We start from the raw sequence: 26696 nt of genomic DNA, 5'->3' as shown, positions 1-26696 counted from the left end.
TACATCAGACGTGGTTTTAAAAGAAAAATGAAAAACCAGCCGATCCTTGAGCCCCTGAGGAACGGAGTGACCCATTCCTACCATATATGGAAAGCACCTGGCACAGTGGTCTTCATTTTCCCTGTAATGGTACTGGTGGGTCTGTAAGGTGACGAGCGGCCAGGGCTGGGCAGCTCCGTGCCGGCCTACTCTGATGATTACACAGTCATGTGTTGAGGATTAAGTGGCCAGCAGAGAAAGCCCATTCCTATTCAACTCCCCAGGAATTGCCCACCGCACTGGTTATCATGCACAAAGTGGAATTAAAGTGTAGTCATCCGAATAACGAGCTGCTGAAATGTCAGAGCTAAATGGGTTTTGTGTTTAAATCCCCCTTTCAGAGCTAAATGGGTTGTCTTTAAATTCCACTTTCAGAGCTAAATGGGTTGTGTTTTTAAATCCTCCTTTCAGAGCTAAATGGGTTGTGTGTTTAAATCACCCCTTCAGAGCTAAATGGGTTGTGTGTTTAAATCCCCCTTTCAGAGCTAAATGGGTTGTGTATTTATATCCCCCCTTCAGAGCTAAATGGGTTGTGTGTTTAAATCCCCCCTTCAGAGCTAAATGGGTTGTGTGTTTAAATCCCCCCTTCAGAGCTAAATGGGTTGTGTGTTTAAATCCCCCCTTCAGAGCTAAATGGGTTGTGTGTTTAAATCCCCCCTTCAGAGCTAAATGGGTTGTGTGTTTAAATCCCCCCTTCTCTTTCCTTCTTTCAAAAGATAATCACGTTTGTCGTTGGTATCCTTGGAAACTAGCTTCCACCTCAATGATGTCCCTTTTTATTTTCTTTTATTATTATTTATTTATATATATTTTTTTGCACGTAATCTTCCCCATAAAAAAATATACAACCATATGTCCACCAACATGGTCTTCTTTATGTTACTTCACTTAGCTTCAGTAAACGTCAAACTCTCTTAGCAAACTCTCTTTTCATATCACTCTATTTTACATATCACTGTACAAATAAAACGGTCACTAAAATCAGCTATTAGAGTTAGAACAGGCCTTCATCAGTGTGGTGTGCTGGCTCTCTAACCAAGATTTATATATTCATCAGTGTGGTGTGCTGGCTCTCTAACCAATATTTATATATTCATCAGTATGGTGTGCTGGCTCTCTAACCAATATTTATATATTCATCAGTGTGGTGTGCTGGCTCTCTAACCAATATTTATATATTCATCAGTGTGGTGTGCTGGCTCTCTAACCAATATTTATATATTCATCAGTGTGGTGTGCTGGCTCTCTAACCAAGATTTATATATTTTCTGGACCACTGAAGTGGTGCTCAGTCCTAGGACTGTAAAACTGAAATGCTGAAAGAAGGGTTCAGGGCAGCAACTTAATTATCTTCACTAATGTTTAACTCTGACACGGTGCTCCGAAACATGATTGAAGGAAATTAAATAATTGGACAGGAAAAGGTGCAACGCTAGCTCACCATTAAAAATACCTCGTTTTATTAGACTTTCAAAGTTTAAAAGATTGACGTTTCGGCCTTCAGTGGCCTTCTTCAGAAATGAAATGACATCCCCATACTGGACCCTCAGGGCTTTGTTTTAATTTCTCCTTACCAGTGGGTCTCCTTCCGTGTCGCTCTGGGACGCTTGTTTGGAGGAGGCGCCCTCTTTGGTGGAGCAGTAGCCATCGTAGCCCACGTCCTCTGGCCGTAACTGGAGCAGGGCCTGGCTGTCGTGCTGCAAGGAGGCAGATCTCCAGGGGTAGGTGTCCTTCACCCACTTGGACGGGTCCTCCCACGCCGCCCTCTTGCCATACAGCTGTAATGGTGGCCACAAAACAAGCAATGAGTTAAGCGAAGGGAGAAATCTTAGACGCTGATGATAGGGTCAACTTCACCCTACACCAGTACACCTCTACTTTGTGTTCTTTGACCTCCGTCTGTACCCACCTGGAGCCCTTCTCTAACGGCTTCCAGCAGGTAGGGCACCAGGGAGTAGTTCCATAGGTCAGTGAACCACACTCGCGAGCCATCTGCATCCATAGGGCAGGACAGGAAGAGCCGTGGACCTGTAGGCAGAACACAACACATTCAGTGTGGTTGGTGGGGTCAGAGACAATTTATGCTTGATTGGAAAATTTGGTCAGAGGCTCCGTATGGATGATGTGATGCAATTGCGGAGCCTACGGAGGCACGCAGAGGCCAAATTGAGCTCTGTACCGCATCGCCATGCGCCTCTCAAATTTTTTTTACAATGCGGAGGGCTCTGTATAGCGCCGCATTGACATGATTGGTTGACAGTAGGTGGGGGCTGGAGGTCCTGTATAAACACAAACTCACTTCCTTGACAACAGCTCTGCTCTGCTCTGCTCCGCGAAGAGCAAGAAGTATGAATGCCCTGACTTCTGCAGAGGCCATATCACCATAAATGCTGCACGGCCAATGCAGACGTCAGATTGACCATGCAGGGCCTTTCAGTTTGAGCAAGGCATTATCTCACATAGCCAAAGTCACAACACCAAAATGCACTTATTAGGTGTCATATGTGCAATGTTCAAACTATCATTAGAAATATGTGAACTCAAAGTGTGCGTGTGCGTGCGTGCATTGTCTAACCGATGGTGACGTCTGAGGAGCTGTGGGCCTCCAGGAAGCCGTTGAGGTGCTGCCACGTCTTGGGGATCCAGTCGATGATCTTGATGAGGTCATTGCTGCGCATGTTCCTGTCGATCTCCGTCTCGATCAGCTTCCTGCGCAGAAATCGGCCCAGGAAACCCTTGACTGGCTCTGTGTGGTTGGCACACAGCACCCACCTGGAGACACGGAGAAGGATGACGAGACATCATGTAAGACATCACACTCTATGGAGCAGCTGTGACGGCATTGGAGGCTACAGCGCTACATGATTCCGGTAGATCTGAAATGATTGGATATGGTGGTTATTCCAACCAGCCTATCGAAAGGAAAGAAGCACCACGTTTCTTATACCTCGATCTAATTCTTTCAGATCTGTGTGTGCCCAGGGAGAATTACACTAGGGGTTGATTTGGAATTCAGCATTAGGGAAATTCCACGCAAGTTTGGCCCAAAGATAATTATGATGTTTTGGATCTTTCTTAAATTACATTCATAGAAATGTCCTTTGAAGGAAGGATGTTTGGCATATTTTAGAAATCTGTATCCCAAATAAAGCCCCATTGGTGATGACTGCTCTGTCGTCAGTTGTCATAGTAAAGATGACTGCTTGTTCTGAGGCTGGCACTCTGGTTTGATCATTCTGTATTGTAATTACATCTCATAGTCAGGAAGGAGGTTGTGCCACATTTGGCCTCCTGGCATTCTATGAAATACTGGGCTGTTTCCTGTACACTCGATGGTGACAGTGTGATGAAAATGTTAATAAATGAGTGATTTTGCACCCAATGACAAATATATCTGGCGCCACATTAGACCTCATTATCGTAAAAAATGACCAGGTGTGTTAGCCTCTAATTTAAATCAGTCAAATTAGTGAAGCTAATTAGCCAAGTTTAAGATGCACTATGCAGAAATCGCTCTGCCATTTTCTGGTTACTAAAATTCTAATAGTTCGCCTAATTTCCGTTTGTGACAAAACAAGCAAGTATAGTGTAGAGAATCATTGTACCATCTAAACCACTGTGAAATATCTTTCCCATAACCAAAAATATTGTATTTTCAGCTGTTTGAAGCTGGTGTACAAAACCAAAGTAAAAGACGCAAAAACTCAACTTAAGAACGGGAAACACAGAAATAGCGCACATAGAACAGATCTACCACTTCTTAGACTTGCTTTCAATGAGAATGACAGATCTATATTTCTCTGTGAATTTGGTCACCCAAAAAGTAACATATTGCAGCTTTAATTACTGTGCTCCCAGGATATAACATATGTATTCTAAGTTCTAATCTGTAATATCTGAAGTTGACTGACAGATCAATGGTTTGAAAGACATTTTCTGGCAGTAGGACTGGTGGTGGTGTTACTATCTCTAGTAGTGGAAGCAGGAATGAAATGCTGATGAAATACTGTACATAATCACAATGTTCTTATTGGTAGTTCTACTATTGACTATTGATTCATTTTTAACCGAGTTACCAACAACAACAACAAAAAAGTAACCCTTTTTAAAATAACACAGCACATCATATTGTTGAAAAAGGCCCCAAAATAAAGTTAGTTAGCAAAAATCTGCTTGAATACGTTGTCTGCACAGGAAAAACAAAGCAAATAGCAAATGAATCTTTTGAATCCTGGTCTGAGTGTTGGTGAGGGTACACATACCTGAAATTATGGTGAAGCTCAAGGTTGGGAGAGGAAGACACTCCCTGGTTCATGGTTCCAATCACATACGGGCTGCAGACAACACAAAACAATATGCAATTATACTGAGGACAGTGCAGTTACATACCAGGGCCAGGCAATAAGGATATTTACCTTTCCTTTCACAACAGTGATTGTGCTTAGCAGGGAACAGTAGGTTAACTATCTTGAATAGAATACGAATTGCATGGTTGTTGGTTTAGAATCTCAGTGTTCACAGTGAAACTGCCACACCACACTATAGACACATAAACTCTAACTGTTGTATTTGAGTTAGACACAATCATCACCATCACCATCACCAACATCGCCACCACCATCATACCAACATCATCACCACCATCATCACCACCATCATCACCACCATCATCACCACCATCATCACCATCATCATCACCACCATCATCACCACCATCATCACCAACATCATCACCAACATCATCACCAACATCATCACCAACATCATCACCACCATCATCACCACCATCATCACTACCATTACATCACCATCACCACCACCACCAACATCATCACCACCATCATCACCAACATCATCACCACCATCATCACCACCATCATCACTACCACCATCATCACCATCATCATCACCACCATCATCACCACCACCACCACCATCATCATCATCCTATAGCGGCTAGACTTGCTTCATGTGCCGGTGGGTGGAGCTACACTCACCATTTGTGGTACTTGTAGTTGAGGAATCCGTTGAAGATGTCGCTGAGCGAGCCGATGTGGTGGAGGTTGTCCAGTATGACCACAGTGGGCAGCTCCGTCTCGCTCTCCTCAGAGCTGCACTGCTCCGCCAGGCTGGATAGGTACTGATGCAGGTCCTGCACAGAAACAACACACAGTGAGCTTAAAGATGTGTCCATTATTCAGTAAGTAAGTGCTACTTTGTCTTTGAAATAGGACCACTGTCCTTGATATACTGTACAGTGCCAAACGAGGCGATTATAGACAAATATGCCGACTCCTTAGCGACTAGCTCCTTAATACTCTTGGCTGAGTGTTTTCTTACCTTGCTGGATTTCTGGTCCACGTTGAAGCTAGCCAAGTTGCTCTCCGTGACCTTTCGACCAGACTTGGTGACGAGGAACTCTGCCAGCTTGCTGGCCAGGAATGACTTCCCAGTGCCGCTGGGGCCAGAGAGGATGATGCGGCGATGCTCCATGAGCAGGTTGAGGTATCTCTGGATGATGGGCTTGGGGATGAGGGTGTCAAAAACCAGGCTGTCTATGCTGTTCTCCTTCACACCTGCAGGAGGAGACGTGATTGTCTGATGATACTAGGTGCTAATAATACAGGATATTATCATGCTAACGGTATACTGTATGGATCATAGCCTCTCACAACCTGTGTTGACTGAATAGAATTCATGCCATTCTAAAACAAATGGAATTAATTAAGTGAGTTCATTCACTCAGGTAATAGCACATACATTCTAATAATGAAATGCATTGTGACAGTGCGATGGCCAATCCATTATGTTAACATATAATAAATCATGAGAAATGGGAAGACGAGTTGATTATTGTTTTATGGTGCAACTCTCTGGGACATCGGACTGGGACGTCAGGTGCCGTATGTATCAAGCGTCTCAGAGTAGGAGCGCTGATTTAGGATCGGTTTTGCCTTTTAGATCACAATGAATAAGATTACATGGACAGGGGGTACTTGATCCTAGATCAGCACTCCTACTCCAAGATGCTTGATACGGCCCCAGAAGTCAGCTGCAGGTCAGTGGGCTGTGATTTCATGTTTTAATATACATAGCTGCTCAGGTTGTGTAGCTAATTGCAGTTTGTCACACTGAAATGTGAACAATTATAGACCGTACTGCAACACACCACATTACACAACAAATCAGTCCCTGAAACACAATTCATTAGTGCTGAATAGCGATGCATTTAATAGACCCTGGCGGAATAAATCACATTTATGAGACCATCTCAAGCTCATCGGCCGGCATTCTACAAATAAGTGTTGGTTAGCAATAAGCATACGAATGGTGCAAAGGAGTTTGTTTAGAGTCGTCCATTCAAATGGAGAACCAACACCAAGACGTGTTGAATGATATGCCCCGCCACACTCTACTCAAATGCGACAGTGAAGCAGCTTTTCTCATGATGGATCACACAGTGTCGTTTAGATCCAATTCAGCTTCAATGACTGCAGAGTAACTATAATTCAGCTTCAATGACTGCAGAGTAACTATAATTCAGCTTCAATGACTGCAGAGTAACTATAATTCAGCTTCAATGACTGCAGAGTAACTATAATTCAGCTTCAATGACTGCAGAGTAACTATAATTCAGCTTCAATGACTGCAGAGTAACTATAATTGACTGTGGATGGGAGCTTGGACACTACTCCTCCAGTGAAAACACAACTGTAGTGCAGAGTGCTGACACCGGATTCAATGGCACCCAGTTCAGGCCTGGCCCACTACATTTCCTGCTGATGGCCACTGTTGTGACTATGGGAGAGAAGCGGCCATTACGACCACAGGAATATAGCAGCCAACATGCGGGTGAAATAAAGGACGTGTTGTCTACTTTTTTGCTCTGGTGAATAAAAATGGAAGCTGATGTTAGTCCATTTAAAACACCACCTTTGCCCATTCAGGAGCAGAAAGTTGACTGAAGTGTCCGAAGTGCTTTTCTATGTGCATGAGGGTAGTGTCATGTCAGGATTAAGAAGCTTTTGGACCTTCTATTTAAACCTTCTGGGGTTCCAATTTGTCATGGTTGGAAATGTGCCATCCTATAGATAGGGCCCTGGGTTGTTCCTGGTCAGGTCTCATGGTCAAGACTCAAAGCCCTTCCTATATCTGTGGTATTTTGATTTAATAAACGTTATTATCCCAGCAAGGGGAAATGTGTTTGTTCATGTCCTTAAAAGGATGTAGGACGTACAGTAATACATAAACACACAATAATAGAAACAGTCAAATGCATCATGCCATTAGTCTGGGCCATCCTAGTACCTTTGAGGTTGACGCTGATGACGTTGTTGTCCCCCACCAGGTAGCCACAGGGCAGCATTTCAGGTAGTTCAGAGGCGTGGGCTCGCACCACATCACCCATCCTGTAGCACACTATACTGTCCGAGTTCAGACCCAGACTGGTCAGTGGGTCCACCCGGAACACATACTCCTGGAAGGGAAATGGCCAAATAGGATTTTAAGATAAAGACACATTCTATCTCAGTGTTTATCCATATATGTTTCCACAACAAATACATATTCTGTCAATCATACAGATGAAGAACCATATATCGTGAGCTTTCTGTGACTATTGAGATAAACATGACACTTCCTCATTAAAAACAAGAAGCAAGAGTCTGACTCAACTATCTTTCACCCATAAAATTCCTGCTATACACACTTAAATATATATATATATATATTTGGAAATGGAGCGCTTCATATTTGGTTTTTCGTCTGTAGTGTTCAGTCAGTGATTTGATCATATGGTGAGCAGGGGAAGGAGGTTTTACCTTGAATAATCGTCTGATTACTCCATCTAGCACATCCCACTTGGTCTTTCCACTCACGCCGATGGAACCAATGAGGTACTCCTGGCTTTGCATACCCTGAGTGTACGATAGGGAATTAGAAAATGTAGGATGTCAGAGACCAGAAGGGGACTGGCCACCCCTGAGAGCCTGGTTCCTCTCTACCCAGTACAGCCAGGAGAGGACTGGCCACCCCTCAGAGCCTGGTTCCTCTCTACCCAGTACAGCCAGGAGAGGACTGGCCACCCCTCAGAGCCTGGTTCCTCTCTACCCAGTACAGCTAGGAGAGGACTGGCCACCCCTCAGAGCCTGGTTCCTCTCTACCCAGTACAGCCAGGAGAGGACTGGCCACCCCTCAGAGCCTGGTTCCTCTCTACCCAGTACAGCCAGGAGAGGACTGGCCACCCCTCAGAGCCTGGTTCCTCTCTACCCAGTACAGCCAGGAGAGAACTGGCCACCCCTCAGAGCCTGGTTCCTCTCTACCCAGTACAGCCAGGAGAGGACTGGCCACCCCTCAGAGCCTGGTTCCTCTCTACCCAGTACAGCCAGGAGAGGACTGGCCACCCCTCAGAGCCTGGTTCCTCTCTAGGTTTCTTCCTAGGTTTCTGCCTTTCTAGGGAGTTTTTCCTTCTACCTCTGCATTGCTTGCTGTTTGGGGTTTTAGGCTGGGTTTCTGTATAGCACTTTGTGACATCTGCTGATGTAAAAAGGGCTTTATAAATACATTTGATTGATTGATTGACATTAATGAAAATAAGTGACAAAATTGTTGCACCGAACAGTGACTTGGACTGAAATAGATGCCGGTATTTATTTTGGTTGCCGGTACTGTTTATATTAAGGTGCAGGAGCTCCACAATACTTTTGAGCTAATGTTTTATGAGAGGAACAGGAGCTCAAGCAGGAGAAGAAATTAGGTGCCGGTACTCGGCTCCGGTGAGTTCCTGCCCAAGTCAAGCGCTGGTACCGAAGTATCTGATTATACGACAGCATAAGATTCTCACATTGTTATTCTAGGCACCTACAGTGAGGGAAAAAAGTATTTGATCCCCTGCTGATTTTGTACGTTTGTCCACTGCCAAAGACGTGATCAGTCGTGATCAGTCTATAACTTAAATGGTAGGTTTATTTGAACAGTGAGAGACAGAATAACAACAAAAAAATCCAGAAAAACGCATGTCAAAAATGTTATAAATTGATTTGCATTTTCATGAAGGAAATAAGTATTTGACCCCTCTGCAAAACATGACTTAGTGGCAAAACCCTTGTTGGCAATCACAGAGGTCAGACGTTTCTTGTAGTTGGCCACCAGGTTTGCACACATCTCAGGAGGGATTTTGTCCCACTCCTCTTTGCAGATCTTCTCCAAGTCATTAAGGTTTCGAGGCTGACGTTTGGCAACTCGAACCTTCAGCTCCGTCCACAGATTTTCTATGGGATTAAGGTCTGGAGACTGGCTAGGCCACTCCAGGACCTTAATGTGCTTCTTCTTGAGCCACTCCTTTGTTGCCTTGGCCATGTGTTTTGGGTCATTGTCATGCTGGAATACCCATCCACGACCCATTTTCAATGCCCTGGCTGAGGGAAGTAGGTTCTCACCCAAGATTTGACGGTACATGGCCCCGTCCATCGTCCCTTTGATGCGGTGAAGTTGTCCTGTCCCCTTAGCAGAAAAACACCCCCAAAGCATAATGTTTGCACCTCCATGTTTGACAGTGGGGATGGTGTTCTTGGGGTCATAGGCAGCATTCCTCCTCCTCCAAACACGGCGAGTTGAGTTGATGCCAAAGAACTCGATTTTGGTCTCATCTGACCACAACACTTTCACCCAGTTCTCCTCTGAATCATTCAGATGTTCATTGGCAAACTTCAGACGGCCCTGTATATGTGCTTTCTTGAGCAGGGAGACCTTGCGGGCGCTGCAGGATTTCAGTCCTTCACGGCGTAGTGTGTTACCAATTGTTTTCTTGGTGACTATGGACCCAGCTGCCTTGAGATCATTGACAAGACCCTCCCGAGTAGTTCTGGGCTGATTGCTCACCGTTCTCATGATCATTAGAACTTCACGAGGTGAGATCTTGCATGGAGCCCCAGGCCGAGGGAGATTGACAGTTATTTTGTGTTTCTTCCATTTGCGAATAATCGCACCAACTGTTGTCACCTTCTCACCAAGCTGCTTGGTGATGGTCTTGTAGCCCATTCCAGCCTTGTGTAGGTCTACAATCTTGTCCCTGACATCCTTGGAGAGCTATTTGGTCTTGGCCATGGTGGAGAGTTTGGAATCTGATTGATTGATTGCTTCTGTGGACAGGTGTCTTTTATACAGGTAACAAACTGAGATTAGGAGCATTCCCTTTAAGAGTGTGTTCCTATTCTCAGCTCGTTACCTGTATAAAAGACACCTGGGAGCCAGAAATCTTTCTGATTGAGAGGGGGTCAAATACTTATTTCCCTCATTAAAATGCAAATCAATTTATAACATTTTTGACATGCGTTTTTCTGGATTATTTTGTTGTTATTCTGTCTCTCACTGTTCAAATAAACCTACCATTAAAATTATAGACTGATCATGTCTCTGTCAGTGGGCAAACGTACAAAATCAGCAGGGGATCAAATACTTTTCCCTCACTGCATCTCTCATTAGTTACCTTTGTCTTATTGGAGCCACTGTTGATTGTGACCACAATGCGGACACTGCGCCCTTCTTTGCGTAGATTGCCCTCATAACCATCGTCCAGGAGAATATCTGTAGGCACAAACACAACTATCTATCAAGGGAGTAAGCAATCTTGGGGAAAAACATCTCTGTAATAAAAGCGTCTGAAAAATAGAGATGAAGAAACAACAGAGACTAAATGTAATATAGAGCGGTCCCTCTGCCTGTTTGCAAGACATGGTTGTCAGGCTGGAAAAGTTACTTCGCTAGGAGCTCCAGATATGAATTATAAACAGGTTATTTTTCTCTCTCTCTGCTTTATTTCCATTGAACTGGGGAGGAAGGGGAACTACTTTGCATTGGGCTGGCTTGCTGGCACACAGGCTCTGTGCAGGGGTGATAAGGGCCCTCTGCCACTCGTCTTCCCACGCGCTGCTGCTCCCAACTCATCCCCCCATCAATTAAACAGCCCCAAAGTCCTCTGAGAGTGTTCTATTTTAATTACAGGACAGACGAGTAGACCAACGAGCGTTCCACTCATCGACGAGGACGGACTCGGAGAAGAGGAGTATACAAGGTTTAATTAGTCTCTCTCTCTCTCTCTCTCTCTCTCTCTCTCTCTCTCTCTCTCTCTCTCTCTCTCTCTCTCTCTCTCTCTCTCTCTCTCTCTCTCTCTCTCTCTCTCTCTCTCTCTCTCTCTCTCTCAGTCACTCACACACACAACTCTCCGAGGAGTTATGTTCTGACGTCTGCTTGATTGATGCTCTTGGAGGGCCGAAACACTTCTGTTTTTTATTTCTACCTGGTAGTTAATTGCACTCACTTGGTGTCCCAGGTCTGAATTAGCCCCTGATTAGAAGGAGAGGATGAAAAACAGAGGTGTTTCGGCCCTCCAGGACCGGAATTGAAGAACCCTGCTCTACATGGACAAACGTGCTGTGGTGGCTCACCTTCATCCAGGACAATATATTGCATATTTTCTACTAAATCATCATCCAGGAAAATATATTGTATATTCTTCTACTAAACCATCATCCAGGATAATATAATGTAAACTGTTCTACTGAGTTGTAGAGTCATGGGGCTGTGGTGGATCACCTGACATGATGGTGTCTGTGATGTTGAGGTTGTTGAGGGACAGGCCCAGAGCTGTGGCTCACCTGACATGATGGTGTCTGTGATGTTGAGGTTGTTGAGGGACAGGCCCAGAGCTGTGGCTCACCTGACATGATGGTGTCTGTGATGTTGAGGTTGTTGAGGGACAGGCCCAGAGATTGGCGCGAGGAGGATGAGGATGTGCTGGAAGTCTCTGAGGGCGGCCGGCCCGTCTTGGCAGGCGTGGCGGCTGGCGTGGTGCCTCCCGTCTTGAGCCGGTCGTTTTCCGCTTTCAGCAGCTCGATCTCGTTCTGCCCAATGATAGAGAATAAACATCAGGAGGATATTCTAAATGTCACTGTCGGCGTTTCCTGACAGATGCTGTTCTAAACCATAGAAACAGAATTACCAGAACGGACATTCCCATTCAAGTCAATGTTCTGTGATGAGTGGACCAGTGACCGTATTGAGTGTCCTGTCTAGTAATTATATTTCTATGGTTATAACTCATCATGTAGGCCTACACTACCTGTTGGGAGACAATGACATCACCACAAATGGACACTTTTATAGAGCAATCCAGAAACTAAGCCCAACCCCATGTAAAATAAAATAATTATACTGAGAGGTAAACCGATTAGGAGAATATGGAAATGTCCTTGCACTCAGACTGGCCATAGTTATCATTGTGGATCAGTATTAGCCTCATTGTTGGCTGTGAGAGCCCCTTTAATCTCACCAGAGCTCTTTGTACTGGGCTGTTCACAAGTCTAAACCCCAGATTAAGGGCCTGGGTAGATTATCTACACATCTGAGGAGAGAGCGCTGACTTCTCCAGTTGTTGCCATTTTGTCATGGGAGTTGACATCAACGGCCAAGCCACTGTCCCCCCGTTCTTTGTCACGAGCTTCATTGTCAGTGCTCTACCAGAAAGGTGATTGGGTGTATGGTACAGCTAAGCCTAATTAGCGGTCTGAGTGGTTAAATTGTAAATTGACCACGGTGCCATCGCGGATTGTTGGCTTCCGTGGCCCCGGTGAGAGCAAGAGACGCGCACAAGCCTCCCCCTGACCCCCCACTGACCCCCCCGACCCCCCCAGACACCCCTGGCATGGCATCAAAGAGCCAGAACAATCCCCAAACACTGGCATTAGCTCCCTAACTGCGTAGTGTCACGGCTCACTGGCCCCTGGGAAACAGGTCTCTCTGGGTGCGACCCAATAATGTCTCCTTCCTGAAGTATTTTTTACAGCATAAACAATATACATACAGATAAAACAACAGATAAGAGATGACTGGATTAGTGTTAAACACAACAATAGAAGGCTTTATGTACAATTAGAGATTTGATATATAAATCAGTGCTAATTCACATTGGTGGTCCCCCATGGTTTGGGTTGTGCATTCGTTTAGCAGGCTACCTGGTTCCTCACCTGCATACGGTTCATGGCCTCTCGGATCTGGTCCAGGTGGTGGGCGGAGCTAAGAGCCTCCAGGCGGATGTCTGTCAGCTTCAGTTCCTTCTCCCTCAGCTCATTCTTCAGCTGCAGGATGATCTCCGCCTCCGCCTCCGTGCACTCACACAGCCTGCAAGGGGTCACACAGGGGTCACAGGGCTAGAAATACTACAAACTGGGATAGTTACACATACAGGCTAGAAATACTACATAAAGGGATAGTTACACATACAGGCTAGAAATACCACAAACAGGGATAGTTACACATACAGGCTAGAAATACTACAAACAGGGATAGTTACACATACAGGCTAGAAATACTTCAAACATGGATAGTTACACATACAGGCTAGAAATACTTCAAACAGGGATAGGTACACATACAGTACAGTACAGTACAGTACAGTACAGGCATGGGAAGTGTCCACCGAGGGAACCAGGGAACCTCAACCCCGAGGGAGAGAGAGAGAGAACTCGGCTGTACAGTAAAACCAAAGAGGATCCATTGGAGTCAGTAGAAAACCGTTATGGCAGAAATACTTAGAAAACGAACGAACGCACATACACACATGTGGTATGGGGTCACACAGGGATCAGGAGAGCATTGGGGATGAGTGAATCCTCCATCATAGGAATTTTCCATCTGGCATACCAAGCAAAGACAAAGATGGTGTCGATCTACAGTCCCAGTGTTGCTACTACTACTACTACCATTCACTACTATCAAACTCTACAGGTCACAGCTGAGTTTACGATCTGAAATGGGGAAATGTACTTCAAAACCCACACCATGAGCATCACCCGCCACGGCTAGGAAAGCCTGTCAGCGGTCCTCCAAAGAAATTAGGGCAAACCAACTTGCCAGCTGGCCCATACACAGCAGATGTGAATTAAACTAGCATGCTTGTGTCACTATCTGGCAAATGCATGGCCAGCTGAAGATATTAGCAAGATGGAGGGGCCTTCCGTACATGGCCAATTCACCAGCAGTATCAGTAAGCACGGAAATATGATATAACCTCCCATGACTGCAACACGTGATTTTACTATTTGTGTACGCGGCTCACTTCCTGGTGCATTATATGTTTGTGTCGTGGCCTGATTGGGGCCATTTGTGAGAGAAAGGTTGCGTCCCAAAGGGCACCCTATTCCCTAGATAGTGCACTACTTTTGACCAGAGCCCTATGGGCCCTGGAGTGCACAATAATAGGGAATATGGTGCCATTTGGGACACAACCAAATATAAAAAGCAGGCTGAGTTTTGATGGTGTTAAGAGAGATGCATGATGAAAGCACTCCACACCCCGACAGCGACACACTGCCTGTTACCGAGATCTGTGCTTGTAGACCACATGACCGTTTAGGCTTCTCTTTGACATCCACATGGGGAGGGGCTTGCTATCACAGAAGCACTTGTTACTGTACAGACAGACAGACAGACAGACATGTGAAATGGAGAAACAAGGTGAAAAAGAAGAGACATAAAAGAAAAGACCAGGTGAATTCATAAGAAAACAACAACATTTGTGCCAAGAAATGGAAGATGCTGAATTATGTTTTGTATGTAGATTGGGATATAGCCTGTGTGTGTAATAATAATTAGGTGGGTGCTTATATTTGAGAAAAGCTCAAGTGTGTATTAGAAATGTGTTTTTTGCGTATCCCAACTCCCCCCCGAGACACCTTCGGAGAGTGGGGTTATGGCCAGGGTCAGCCATTATCAACAGTGACCCTTGAGCAACTAGGGTTAAGTGCCTTGCTCAAGGGCAAATCGACAGATGTTTCACCTTGTCGGCTCGGGGATTCGAACTAGCAACCCTTCGGTTACTGACCCAACGCTCTAACCGCTAGGCTACCTGCCGTGTGTGTGTATATTACAGTATACTCACTCTGTAGTAGAGGCTGAGGAGAGGAGTGTGGGAAAGCTGTCCTGTCTGTTAGCATGCTGTAGCTTGGGCGAGGACGGCAGCGATGAATCCGTCATCTCTTCGATGTCATCGTGGGGAGACTGAGGCTTGTTGCCCTTCTTCTTACTGAACGCCTGCTTGAACGAGCTCCGCAACTGCAAAAGAAACAACCAAAACGTCAACTTCGCCCATCTCTCCAACTTAACGTACATAATTTCCTGTCGGGCCAAGTCAGTGCTGTTCTTAGGCAACAGTCACCATCTGAGAGAGAGGGAAAGCAAGGAAACTCAATCAAAGGCGAGAGAGGGATCCAATAAAGGGCGACTGTATGGAGGAGGAATGAGGAATGCAGGGAGGAGCCAGACTGTATGGAGGAGGAATGAGGAATGCAGGGAGGAGCCAGACTGTATGGAGGAGAAATTAGGAATACAGGGGAGGAGCCAGACTGTATGGAGGAGAAATTAGGAATACAGGGGAGGAGCCAGACTGTATGGAGGAGAAATTAGGAATACAGGGGAGGAGCCAGACTGTATGGAGGAGAAATTAGGAATACAGGGGAGGAGCCAGACTATATGGAGGAGAAATTAGGAATACAGGGGAGGAGCCAGACTTTTTAAAGTCCTGGAACTAGAAACAAACAGGCAGTCAAAATGGAGGAGGAGGAGAGGGGGGCTGTTTCCATGCCGAACAGTTGTAGAAGGGAAAACGTTGAGGAACTGAGGAGGAAGAGGAAGAAGTCACCACAGCACACGGACGGTGGACGCTTTAGTACAACTGACCTGTGCTGGGATGGAATCAGCCACCTGAGGATAGAACAATCACTACTGTTACCACAGGAACACCCCGCTCCACTGACCCACACATCATCACTACTATATTACCACAGGGACACCCCGCTCCACTGACCCACACATCATCACTACTATATTACCACAGGGACACCCCGCTCCACTGACCCACACATCATCACTACTATATTACCACAGGGACACCCCGCTCCACTGACCCACACATCATCACTACTATATTACCACAGGGACACCCCGCTCCACTGACCCACACATCATCACTACTATATTACCACAGGGACACCCCGCTCCACTGACCCACACATCATCACTACTATATTACCACAGGGACACCCCGCTCCACTGACCCACACATCATCACCACTGTATTACCACAGGGACACCCCGCTCCACTGACCCACACATCATCACTACTGTTACCACAGGAACACCCCGCTCCACTGACCCACACATCATCACTACTATATTACCACAGAGACACCCCGCTCCACTGACCCACACATCATCACTACTGTATTACTGCTAGGGACACCCCGCTCCACTGACCCACACATCATCACTACTATATTACCACAGGGACACCCCGCTCCACTGACCCACACATCATCACTACTGTATTACTGCTAGGGACACCCCGCTCCACTGACCCACACATCATCACTACTATATTACCACAGGGACACCCCGCTCCACTGACCCACACATCATCACTACTATATTACCACAGGGACACCCCGCTCCACTGACCCACACATCATCACTACTGTATTACTGCTAGGGACACCCCGCTCCACTGACCCACACATCATCACTACTGTTACCACAGGGACACCCCGCTCCACTGACCCACACATCATCACTACTGTATTACTGCTAGGGACACCCCGCTCCACTGACCCACACATCATCACTACTGTTACCACAGGGACACCCCGCTCCACTGACCCACACATCATCACTACTGTATTACTGCTAGGGACACCCCGCTCCACTGACCCACACATCATCACTACTATATTACCACAGGGACACCCCCGCCTCCACTGACCCACACATCATCACTACTGTATTACTGCTAGGGACACCCCGCTCCACTGACCCACACATCATCACTACTGTTACCACAGGGACACCCCGCTCCACTGACCCACACATCATCACCACTGTATTACCACAGGGACACCCCGCTCCACTGACCCACACATCATCACTACTATATTACCACAGGGACACCCCGCTCCACTGACCCACACATCATCACTACTGTATTACCACAGGGACACCCCGCTCCACTGACCCACACATCATCACTACTGTATTACCACAGGGACACCCCGCTCCACTGACCCACACATCATCACTACTATATTACCACAGGGACACCCCGCTCCACTGACCCACACATCATCACTACTATATTACCACAGGGACACCCCGCTCCACTGACCCACACATCATCACTACTGTATTACCACAGGGACACCCCGCTCCACTGGCCCACACATCACTACTGTATTACCGCTAGGGCCATCATTGTCTTTAAAGGGGCAATCTGGGATTGGTACATCCATTTCTATACTTTCAAAGTAATTATATAGATTGATTCTTGAAAAATATAGCTTATAAATGCCTCATGAGCTTTGTTCAACTGTCATACCCCAAAAGACTTCCCTTGCCTCTTTAAAACTTCATTTAACTGGCAATTAGTTCCTGAGGTTTGAGGCATTTGCATTTTGTTTCCTGTACAAGGTGAAGAATGGCTCCAGGAAGGGGAAACTGCACCTGATGTGTGTGTGTGTGTGTGTGTGTGTGTGTGTGTGTGTGTGTGTGTGTGTGTGTGTGTGTGTGTGTGTGTGTGAGCCCATGTCCCGCTCCCTGCTGTTAGCGATGCCCTCTTCAGTCAGATCACAGGCTCTTCATTAACCTCTGAGCCACACACTTGAGCTTTTCTCTGGGTCAGAGTCTGGGAAGGATTGGGACAGAGAATTTAGCAGTTGTAAAGATGCTGGTCGTACTCCTTGATGAACATTTAGCAGTTCATCATGGTCTGTTTCCCAGAAGAGATAGTATGGAGGTCAGATTGTAAACTCTTAAAGTGGGGTTGTCTTCTATACTGAAACTTAATATAAGAATGTATGAGTTATTATTAAATGTAATGAAAAATAATTCAGAGGGTCATGACAAATAGTAGTCCTTAACCAGCAGGAAACATGCACACTGTATAATGGGCAGAAAAACACAGGGATTGACAAAAACGTGGATTTTGAATGAATGCGTTTCTCAAATAGGGTGGGTCATATTGTCTCCACGGTGGGGCAGAAGCGTAACTGCACACAGAAGGAGAGGAGAAGGAAGGTTAATATTACTAAGAGAGATGGACTGTATGCTTAATCAAGGGGTACACTGACTGGGGGACTGAAGGAAACTAAGCGGACAGCACTGATTGACGCTTAAATATATCCACAATATTACACTTAGGAAATGAGTGCCCAATATGTGATCCTTGTACAAAAGTGTTACACCCCTTTTGTATTTTTCTTTCACAGTCATTCACTCTGTCATACAGACATGCAGGAGGATGGGGGTGGTTCATATTCACCTTGTTGCCTCTCTCCTTTCCCTGGCAGAGGGTTAGGGTTAGAGAGAGCGTGAGAAAAGGGAGTGGAATTACAAGTCACAGTTATGACAGTGTATGACTGCTTAGTGGGAGTGTGAGACTGGCATGGTTTAGATGGTTCAGAGGTTAGAGTGAAGTGCACCGCACGGAGACGCCTATATGACCTGAGAAAACCCCTCCTCCTCTCCTTCTCCCGTGGGATTTCTTCACTCACTAACTCACCCAGCTCTTCTTCTTCTTCTTGTCCTCTGGGTCTTTGGCGCTGCCCAGGGACGAGTGACTGGCTGCACTGTTGATGCTGGACATGCTCTCCGACGAGTGTTTCCGTCTAATCCGCAGGTCTGGAAGCACAAGACAATCCTCTTTTTAGTTCCTACCAAGTTTAACTCCTGAGTGGCAGGTGTTTAAGATCAACTTTCAAAGAGGGTGAACATTCTAGAGTGGTGTATGGCTGCTCTCATGAGTAAAGAGGGACAGAGTTTGAAATGTGTGGGCCGATCAAGAGGAAGAGGTGCGGTTCTTGCCCACGCTAAAGCGCATATGGAGGGTTCTCCTCTGGCTCCGCTACCTTTGTGTAGGTGGTCGGGGCCGTTGAGGGCCACTTGGATGGCTGTCTGGGCGTCTGTGTTCTGGGCTTTCAGCGCCTCGATGGTCTCTCTCAGCTCAGCCAGCTCCGACTCCTAAGGGAAGAGAAGCAACAACACAGATCAACCTCCACAGCACCACACCGCCACAGACAATACTAACCTGCTCAATTGAAAACAATGGCAGAATGTGCTTGATTATAGATATACTGTAGAAACATCATCTGGTGTCCCCAAAAAATAACAAATGTGCTTTATGTGGATCTTGAATAGACCTTTTTGATCACTAACCCTATTGAAAGAGAAAATTCTTGTTTTCTGCCTCTAAATCTCTTTAACGGTCTACCCTTCATTTCGGTCGGGGGCACCACTCTCTCAATTCTCAATCCAAAACTCAATGACAGTCGTACAATATCTCAGTAAAATATTCCTGCTTCAAAAGCACACAGAGCTAGGCCTTAAGCAAGTTTAAGAGGATAAGGTTTGGCAATAGAGTTTTACCCTCCGCCCCATCTGATTGGATAAAACCTACATGGCACAGTACCTCTCTATTAAATCCACATGATTAGATAAAAAGGCAACAGCGCTCCAATTCCCCCAAAACCACTGTGGGCTTGTGATAGGGTTTCAGCCTTAATTAAAAGTTGGGAGGGCGCAGGCGGCTTGCTTAACAAAGACGTCCCTCTAGAATCTCTCGTTTAATTTATCCAGGATTAAGGCTGCCACAGCTCTTCACTGTTATGAGTAGGGTTTCCACCAACAGGCGGACAGGCGGAGACGCTCACGTTTCATCACAAGGATGGCTTTACATTTACAACACATGTACCATTCTTTCACTGATCCTCGTTTTAGAGCTCGATATCTGATATCTGGCTATGAGTATAGCATCATTCAGTACATATACGCCTGAAGAAATAACTCTGCAGAGTATGGAGCAAAACCAATGTCCTGGATTAGGATACATATGAGACAAGTTCTATCAATATCATGAATATCTTATATTAAGAAGGGAAAAGGTCCCACACTAACCTTAAAGGACAACTCTATCTTTTGGTATTTATTTAATTAGTCCATTGTTGACATAGTCCCCAAACGTTTTGCTTGTCAGCAATCAAGTTGTCAAGATACTGTGTGTAACCTTCAAAATACAGAAATCATCCCCGCATGATGCGTTTTGCATCATATGACAATGAACTAATGAAACAAATACCAAAAGATACATAATTGTCCTTTAACATAGCTTTTAACTTAATGAAGCCTTCATAAAAAGGTCTATACAGAAATCATTCATAAGCATATGTCATGCTGTATAAAGGGTGGCAAATGTGCCACGGGCACGACACAGGATGATTATAAATGATTTATGGTACATTATGTAGTGCTTATGAAGACCTTACGAATGCTCTATAACGTTTCTATAAGTCACTGTTATTGTAAGGTGTAAATGACCATGGATTAACAGTGATATGCACAGACAGGCAGACTTCTCAGAGACAATGAAACACTAAAGCCTGATACAAACTTTATACATGAGAACGTATCTGGAAGCGGTGGGCCGCAGCAACAGAAAACGGCACGTACCTTTTGCTCAGCTGTCATGGTGAGGCTCGTTAGGCGACAGGTCATGTTCCCCAGGCTCTTCTCAAAGGCTGCCACCAGGTGAGCCTGTCAACACAGAGGTCAGAGTTCAACACAGCAGCACAGTCAACACAAGCACTGGACGGGTCATAAAAGCAGGCATAAAGGGACAACATTAAATTGGCACATTTTCCTGAGGTCCTATAAATATGCCATTATTTTTAGTTGGAACAACCTCTAACCAGGTGGATTCAAGATGATCCACAAACACACATTTAGCACACAGTGTGAAAACTCCATTGTTAGATAGCCACTTAAACATGTAGAAGAAGAATCGACGCGACCTGAGGGTGTAGGCTATTTTTTCTCTCACCCTTTTCATGTTCCCTCGTGTTTCTCATGAGTCATCACTCTCCCCAGGGACCCTCAGCTCTGATAGACTGAGTCAAGCCATCCCTCTGTTGAACCACCAGCACTGACTGACTGGCTGGACCATCATGTTTATTTCTGTATCTGAACCAAAACACTAGGAACATTCCCCCTAGTTACAGCTTGCACTTTACCATGGCAACGCTGAGCCTGCTGCATGCTACAGCTAACCACTCCCCCACTGGTCCAGGGTGATAGCTTTGAAGTGGGTTATGAACTGGAAGTTAACATGAGGAGGTTCAAAGGAGACATGATGTACAACACTTGTAACCTCTTGGGGAAGTTGCTGCTGTGCTACAGAAGAAGTGGTAGCTACACTACGTCAGCTCTTCTGAAAGTTATAAACCTTCACTTTCACTGTGGTTCAAACTGCAGACAGCAGCAGCAGCAACAACAACATCCATGATTATGACCGATTTTAACAGCCAACTGGTGATTTGAACATGCACAAAAACACAGCTGAACCGAGACCTAAAGTAAAGAGAAAGGTGGGCATATCTTCTTGTACACAGGTCAGAGAAGGTTTAGCTTTTCTTTAACGGCGCCTGAATTAATTTTTCACCTGAAGAAACACCGGCGACAAACTGAAGGGTGCCAAATGTTTAGCAGCATGACACCATCTGCTGCACTGAGCCTGATGGAAGTAAAGCTTCATGAAAATGGGATAGCATAGTGAGGGAAAGTATGTGTGTGTGTGTTTGTGTTTGTGTGTGTGTGTGTGTGTGTGTGTGTGTGTGTGTGTGTGTGTGTGTGTGTGTGTGTGTGTGTGCGTGCGTGCATGCGTGTGTGCGTGCGTGCAGGGGTGATAAGTCTTCACCTAAAAATACAGGAATAGCAATTGTGTGTGTGCATGTGTATGACAGAGAGAGAAACAGAACAAATAGTGTGAGCTCACACCCCCGCCCCTCCACAGCATGGAGCCTCAGACACCTGTCAGGACCAGTGAGTCACACAGAGTCAGGCAGTGTGCCCACAGATAACAGAATCTCAGCTCAACAGGGCTGAGTAGCACCACAGTATTCACAGTCCTACACCAATAAGTCAACACCACCATATTGGTCCTCTTCTCTCCTCTCTGGCTGAATCGCATTTAACCTTTGCAAAATGTCATCCGTCCAATCCCATCAGCACCCTCCATCATGTGACGTCCACCCACTGCTGCTGCCCACCTGTCCGCCCTGCGGGTAGGGTTGTGCGGCTGCCCACGCGTCCCGCGGCTGGGCCGTCTGTGCAGTCCGGGCCCCCCGGCCACCCTTGGCCTTGCAACCCCTGCCCTGGGGCCTCTGCTGGGAACCGGGGTAATGGTTGAGGGTCGGCCAGACCAGCGAACCGGCCAGAGAGCTGCCCCTACTACTAGTGCTGCTGCCCGGTGTCGACGCCATCCTCAGAGCCCTCTCTGCTCTACCCATCCACACTCATATACTCACTCACTCACACACTACTGTAGTCTAAGCCAGCACAGGCGGCTACATATACTAATTCCCAAATCCCCAAAGAGAGAGAGGGCAAAAAAGAGGTAGAAGGGAGGGGATAAGAGAGAGAGGGAGGGCAATCTAGAGGGGAGAGAGAAAGGAGTGAGAGAGAGAAATGAGAGAGAGAGGGAAAGGAATGAGAGAGGGAAAGGAATGAGAGAGGGAAAGGAATGAGAGAGGGAAAGGAGTGAGAGAGGGAAAGGAATGAGAGAGGGAAAGGAATGAGAGAGGGAAAGGAATGAGAGAGGGAAAGGAGTGAGAGAGGGAAAGGAATGAGAGAGGGAAAGGAATGAGAGAGGGAAAGGAATGAGAGAGGGAAAGGAATGAGAGAGGGAAAGGAGTGAGAGAGGGAAAGGAATGAGAGAGGGAAAGGCAATAGAGAGAGTGACAGAAGGTGAAGGAATGAGAATTAGGGTTAGGTAGGTAGGTAGGTAGGTAGGTAGGTAGGTAAGTAGAGCGCAGAGGTATAAACCCACCTCTTAAACAAACTTTAATGACAGTCAAGGCAAGGAATGGAGAAAATAAAAACCTCACAGTACAATACCAAGATGCTTCTGCACCACTTGTTCTTTTTAATCCTTTTTCCAGGATTCTGGTTTAGCTAATTCTGTTTTGTTCTGATCGAAGAAACCCTAAACAAACATGAACTAGATTGACATGGACGTGGGAGAGCTTCTCTAACCATATGTGTCTACACACATACAAGTACACTGAGGGAAAAAAGTATTTGATCCCATGCTGATTTTGTACGTTTGCCCACTGACAAAGACATGATCAGTCTATAATTTTAATGGTAGGTTTATTTGAACAGTGAGAGACAGAATAGGAACAAAAAAATCCAGAAAAAGACATGTCAAAAATGTTATACATTTATTTGCATTTTAATGAAGGAAATAAGTATTTGACCCCTCTGCAAAACATGACTTAGTACTTGGTGGCAAAACCCTTGTTGGCAATCACAGAGGTCAGACTTTTCTTGTAGTTGGCCACCAGGTTTGCACACATCTCAGGAGGGATTTTGTCCCACTCCTCTTTGCAGATCTTCTCCAAGTCATTAAGGTTTCGAGGCTGATGTTTGACAACTCGAGCCTTCAGCTCCCTCCACAGATTTTCTATGGGATTAAGGTCTGGAGATTGGCTAGGCCACTCCAGGACCTTAATGTGCTTCTTCTTGAGCCACTCCTTTGTTGCCTTGGCCGTGTGTTTTGGGTCATTGTCATGCTGGAATACCCATCCACGACCGATTTTCAATGCCCTGGCTGAGGGAAGGAGGTTCTCACCCAAGATTTGACGGTACATGGCCCAGTCCATCGTCCCTTTGATGCGGTGAAGTTGTCCTGTCCCCTTAGCAGAAAAACACCCCCAAAGCATAATGTTTCCACCTCCATGTTTGACGGTGGGGATGGTGTTCTTGGGGTCATAGGCTGCATTCCTCATCCTCCAAACACGGCGAGTTGAGTTGATGCCAAAGAGCTCGATTTTGGTCTCATCTGACCACAACACTTTCACCCAGTTCTCCTCTGAATCATTCAGATGTTCATTGGCAAACTTCAGACGGGCCTGTATATGTGCTTTCTTGAGCAGGGGGACTTGCGGGCGCTGCAGGATTTCAGTCCTTCACGGTGTAGTGTGTTACCAATTGTTTTCTTGGTGACTATGGTCCCAGCTGCCTTGAGATCATTGACAAGATCATCCCGTGTAGTTCTGGGCTGATTCCTCACCGTTCTCATGATCATTGCAACTCCACGAGGTGAGATCTTGCATGGAGCCCCAGGCCGAGGGAGATTGACAGTTATTTTGTGTTTCTTTCATTTGCAAATAATCGCACCAACTGTTGTCACCTTCTCACCAAGCTGCCTGGCGATGGTCTTGTAGCCCATTCCAGCCCTGTGTAGGAGCGTCTGCTAAATGACGTAAATGTGCCCTTGAGCAAGGCACTTAACCCTAATTGCTCCTGTAAGTCGCTCTGGATAAGAGCGTCTGCTAAATGACTAAAATGTAAATGTAAATAATCTTGTCCCTGACATCCTTGGAGAGCTATTTGGTCTTGGGCATGGTGGAGCGTTTGGAATCTGATTGATTGATTGCTTCTGTGGACAGGTGTCTTTTATACAGGTAACAAACTGAGATTAGGAGCACTCCCTTTAAGAGTGTGCTCCTAATCTCAGCTCGTTACCTGTATAAAAGACACCTGGGAGCCAGAAATCTTTCTGATTGAGAGGGGGTCAAATACTTATTTCCCTCATTAAAATGCAAATCAATTTATAACATTTTTGACATGCGTTTTTCTGGATTTTTTTGGTGTTATTCTGTCTCTCACTGTTCAAATAAACCTACCATTAAAATTATAGACCGATAATTTCTTTGTCAGTGGGCAAACGTACAAAATCAGCAGGGGATCAAATACTTTTTTCCCTCACTGTATGTGCCTGATGTGGCCATTTTAGCTTACAAGTCAGGCCAGACTGACCTGTTAAGACCATGCTGAAGGTGACACAATGACTAGTCCTTTATTAAAAACATTCCTTATTCCAAAAAGATCAAAAGATTCATTTCTATAATAACATATTACAAAGAGCGTGACCAGATACAGTAAATTAACGTCTTATGTACAGCACATTAGTGTCCTGTGTAGCTCAGCTGGTAGAGCACGGCGCTTGCAATGCCAGGGTTGTGCGTTTGATTCCCATAGGGAACAAGTACGAAAAGGTATGCACTCACTACCGTAAGTTGCTCTGGATAAGAGCGTCTGCTAAATGACTGAAATGTAAATGTAATTAGGGTCAATCTACGATGACCTCAATCAGCAGACACCACACTCACAGCTCTTCTCATTCGTTCAATGACAAAACAGTGCCTCGCTCTAAGTGGGATTTACATTTAATCAGCCATTCAAGAGAACATGACTGCAAACATACAGTATCTCTGCCAGACAAACCAGCCCACAGCATCTAAAACACTGCCTTAACCAATGCTGCAGTGTATGTTTCAAGCACTGGAGTCCCGGTAGAGAAATGTTGTCCCGATGCACAGCATGGGCCATGAAACTTTGGTACCTGTCACGATTTCCGCCGAGGCTGCCTCCCCTCTTTGTTCGGGCAGGCTTCGGCGTACGTCGTCACCGGAGTACTAACCACTGCCGCCCCAATCATCATATCAATTGTCTTGTCAATCACACACACCTGGTTCTATTCCCGAAATTAGTCCATGTATAAGTGTTCCCTCTGCCCCCTTGTCCTTGTGGGTGATTGTTTGTTGTGGAGGTTAGTAGCTCGGAGGAGCTCTTGTATTTGGTATCGACGGGAGTATTTTTCCCTTGTGCCTTGTATTTTCCAGTGCACCTGTTTTGTGCCCTGGAGTGTGTTTGACGCATTTCTGCGTAAACCTGTATTTATCGGATTAAAGCCTGTTTCTGTGATTTACCCTCCTGCGCCTGACTCCTTCAACACCACCTTATCACAGTACCAGACACCATTTGGTACCAGAGAGAGTGTAAGGGTCTGGCGGGGATGACATTTCGACCGTCACACCCCCTGCTGGAACAGATTGGGATCAGGAGCCCAGGAAAGGCTTGAGGTTATATATATATATATATATATATATATATATATATATATATATATATATATATATACACTGCTCAAAAAAATAAAGGGAACACTTAAACAACACAATGTAACTCCAAGTCAATCACACTTCTGTGAAATCAAACTGTCCACTTAGGAAGCAACACTGATTGACAATAAATGTCACATGCTGTTGTGCAAATGGAATAGTCAACAGGTGGAAATTATAGGCAATTAGCAAGACACCCCCAATAAAGAAGTGGTTCTGCAGGTGGTGACCACAGACCACTTCTCAGTTCCTATGCTTCCTGGCTGATGTTTTGGTCACTTTTGAATGCTGGCGGTGCTTTCACTCTAGTGGTAGCATGAGACGGAGTCTACAACCCACACAAGTGGCTCAGGTAGTGCAGCTCATCCAGGATGGCACATCAATGCGAGCTGTGTCAAGAAGGTTTGCTGTGTCTGTCAGCGTAGTGTCAAGAGCATGGAGGCGCTACCAGGAGACAGGCCAGTACATCAGGAGACGTGGAGGAGGCCGTAGGAGGGCAACAACCCAGCAGCAAGACCGCTACCTCCGCCTTTGTGCAAGGAGGAGCACTGCCAGAGCCCTGCAAAATGACCTCCAGCAGGCCACAAATGTGCATGTGTC

General features: G+C 45.8%; 1 protein-coding gene across 1 annotated transcript in view; it reads right to left on the bottom strand.

The window, feature by feature from the left end:
- Nucleotides 1-26696, bottom strand: part of LOC121550301 (neuron navigator 3) — a 58911-nt gene that overhangs the window by 2463 nt on the left and 29752 nt on the right. Inside the window, exons 15-32 of the mRNA XM_045216271.1 lie at nucleotides 20584-20667; nucleotides 18987-19098; nucleotides 18641-18759; nucleotides 18401-18421; nucleotides 15772-15795; nucleotides 14975-15147; nucleotides 14415-14504; nucleotides 13062-13215; nucleotides 11756-11939; nucleotides 10526-10623; nucleotides 7860-7955; nucleotides 7348-7516; nucleotides 5380-5615; nucleotides 5037-5191; nucleotides 4302-4373; nucleotides 2615-2811; nucleotides 1949-2067; nucleotides 1614-1817 (exon numbers count right to left, since the gene is read on the bottom strand). Coding sequence (XP_045072206.1) covers nucleotides 1614-1817; nucleotides 1949-2067; nucleotides 2615-2811; nucleotides 4302-4373; nucleotides 5037-5191; nucleotides 5380-5615; nucleotides 7348-7516; nucleotides 7860-7955; nucleotides 10526-10623; nucleotides 11756-11939; nucleotides 13062-13215; nucleotides 14415-14504; nucleotides 14975-15147; nucleotides 15772-15795; nucleotides 18401-18421; nucleotides 18641-18759; nucleotides 18987-19098; nucleotides 20584-20667 — 2307 coding nt within the window. The remainder of the gene's footprint in view (nucleotides 1-1613; nucleotides 1818-1948; nucleotides 2068-2614; nucleotides 2812-4301; nucleotides 4374-5036; nucleotides 5192-5379; nucleotides 5616-7347; nucleotides 7517-7859; nucleotides 7956-10525; nucleotides 10624-11755; nucleotides 11940-13061; nucleotides 13216-14414; nucleotides 14505-14974; nucleotides 15148-15771; nucleotides 15796-18400; nucleotides 18422-18640; nucleotides 18760-18986; nucleotides 19099-20583; nucleotides 20668-26696) is intronic.

This window comes from Coregonus clupeaformis, unplaced genomic scaffold, assembly GCF_020615455.1.
Source record: "Coregonus clupeaformis isolate EN_2021a unplaced genomic scaffold, ASM2061545v1 scaf0658, whole genome shotgun sequence".
Classification (NCBI taxonomy): Eukaryota; Metazoa; Chordata; class Actinopteri; order Salmoniformes; family Salmonidae; genus Coregonus; species Coregonus clupeaformis.
The sequence above is the reverse complement of the archived record's forward strand: the minus strand, read 5'-3'. Positions and strand labels throughout refer to the sequence as shown.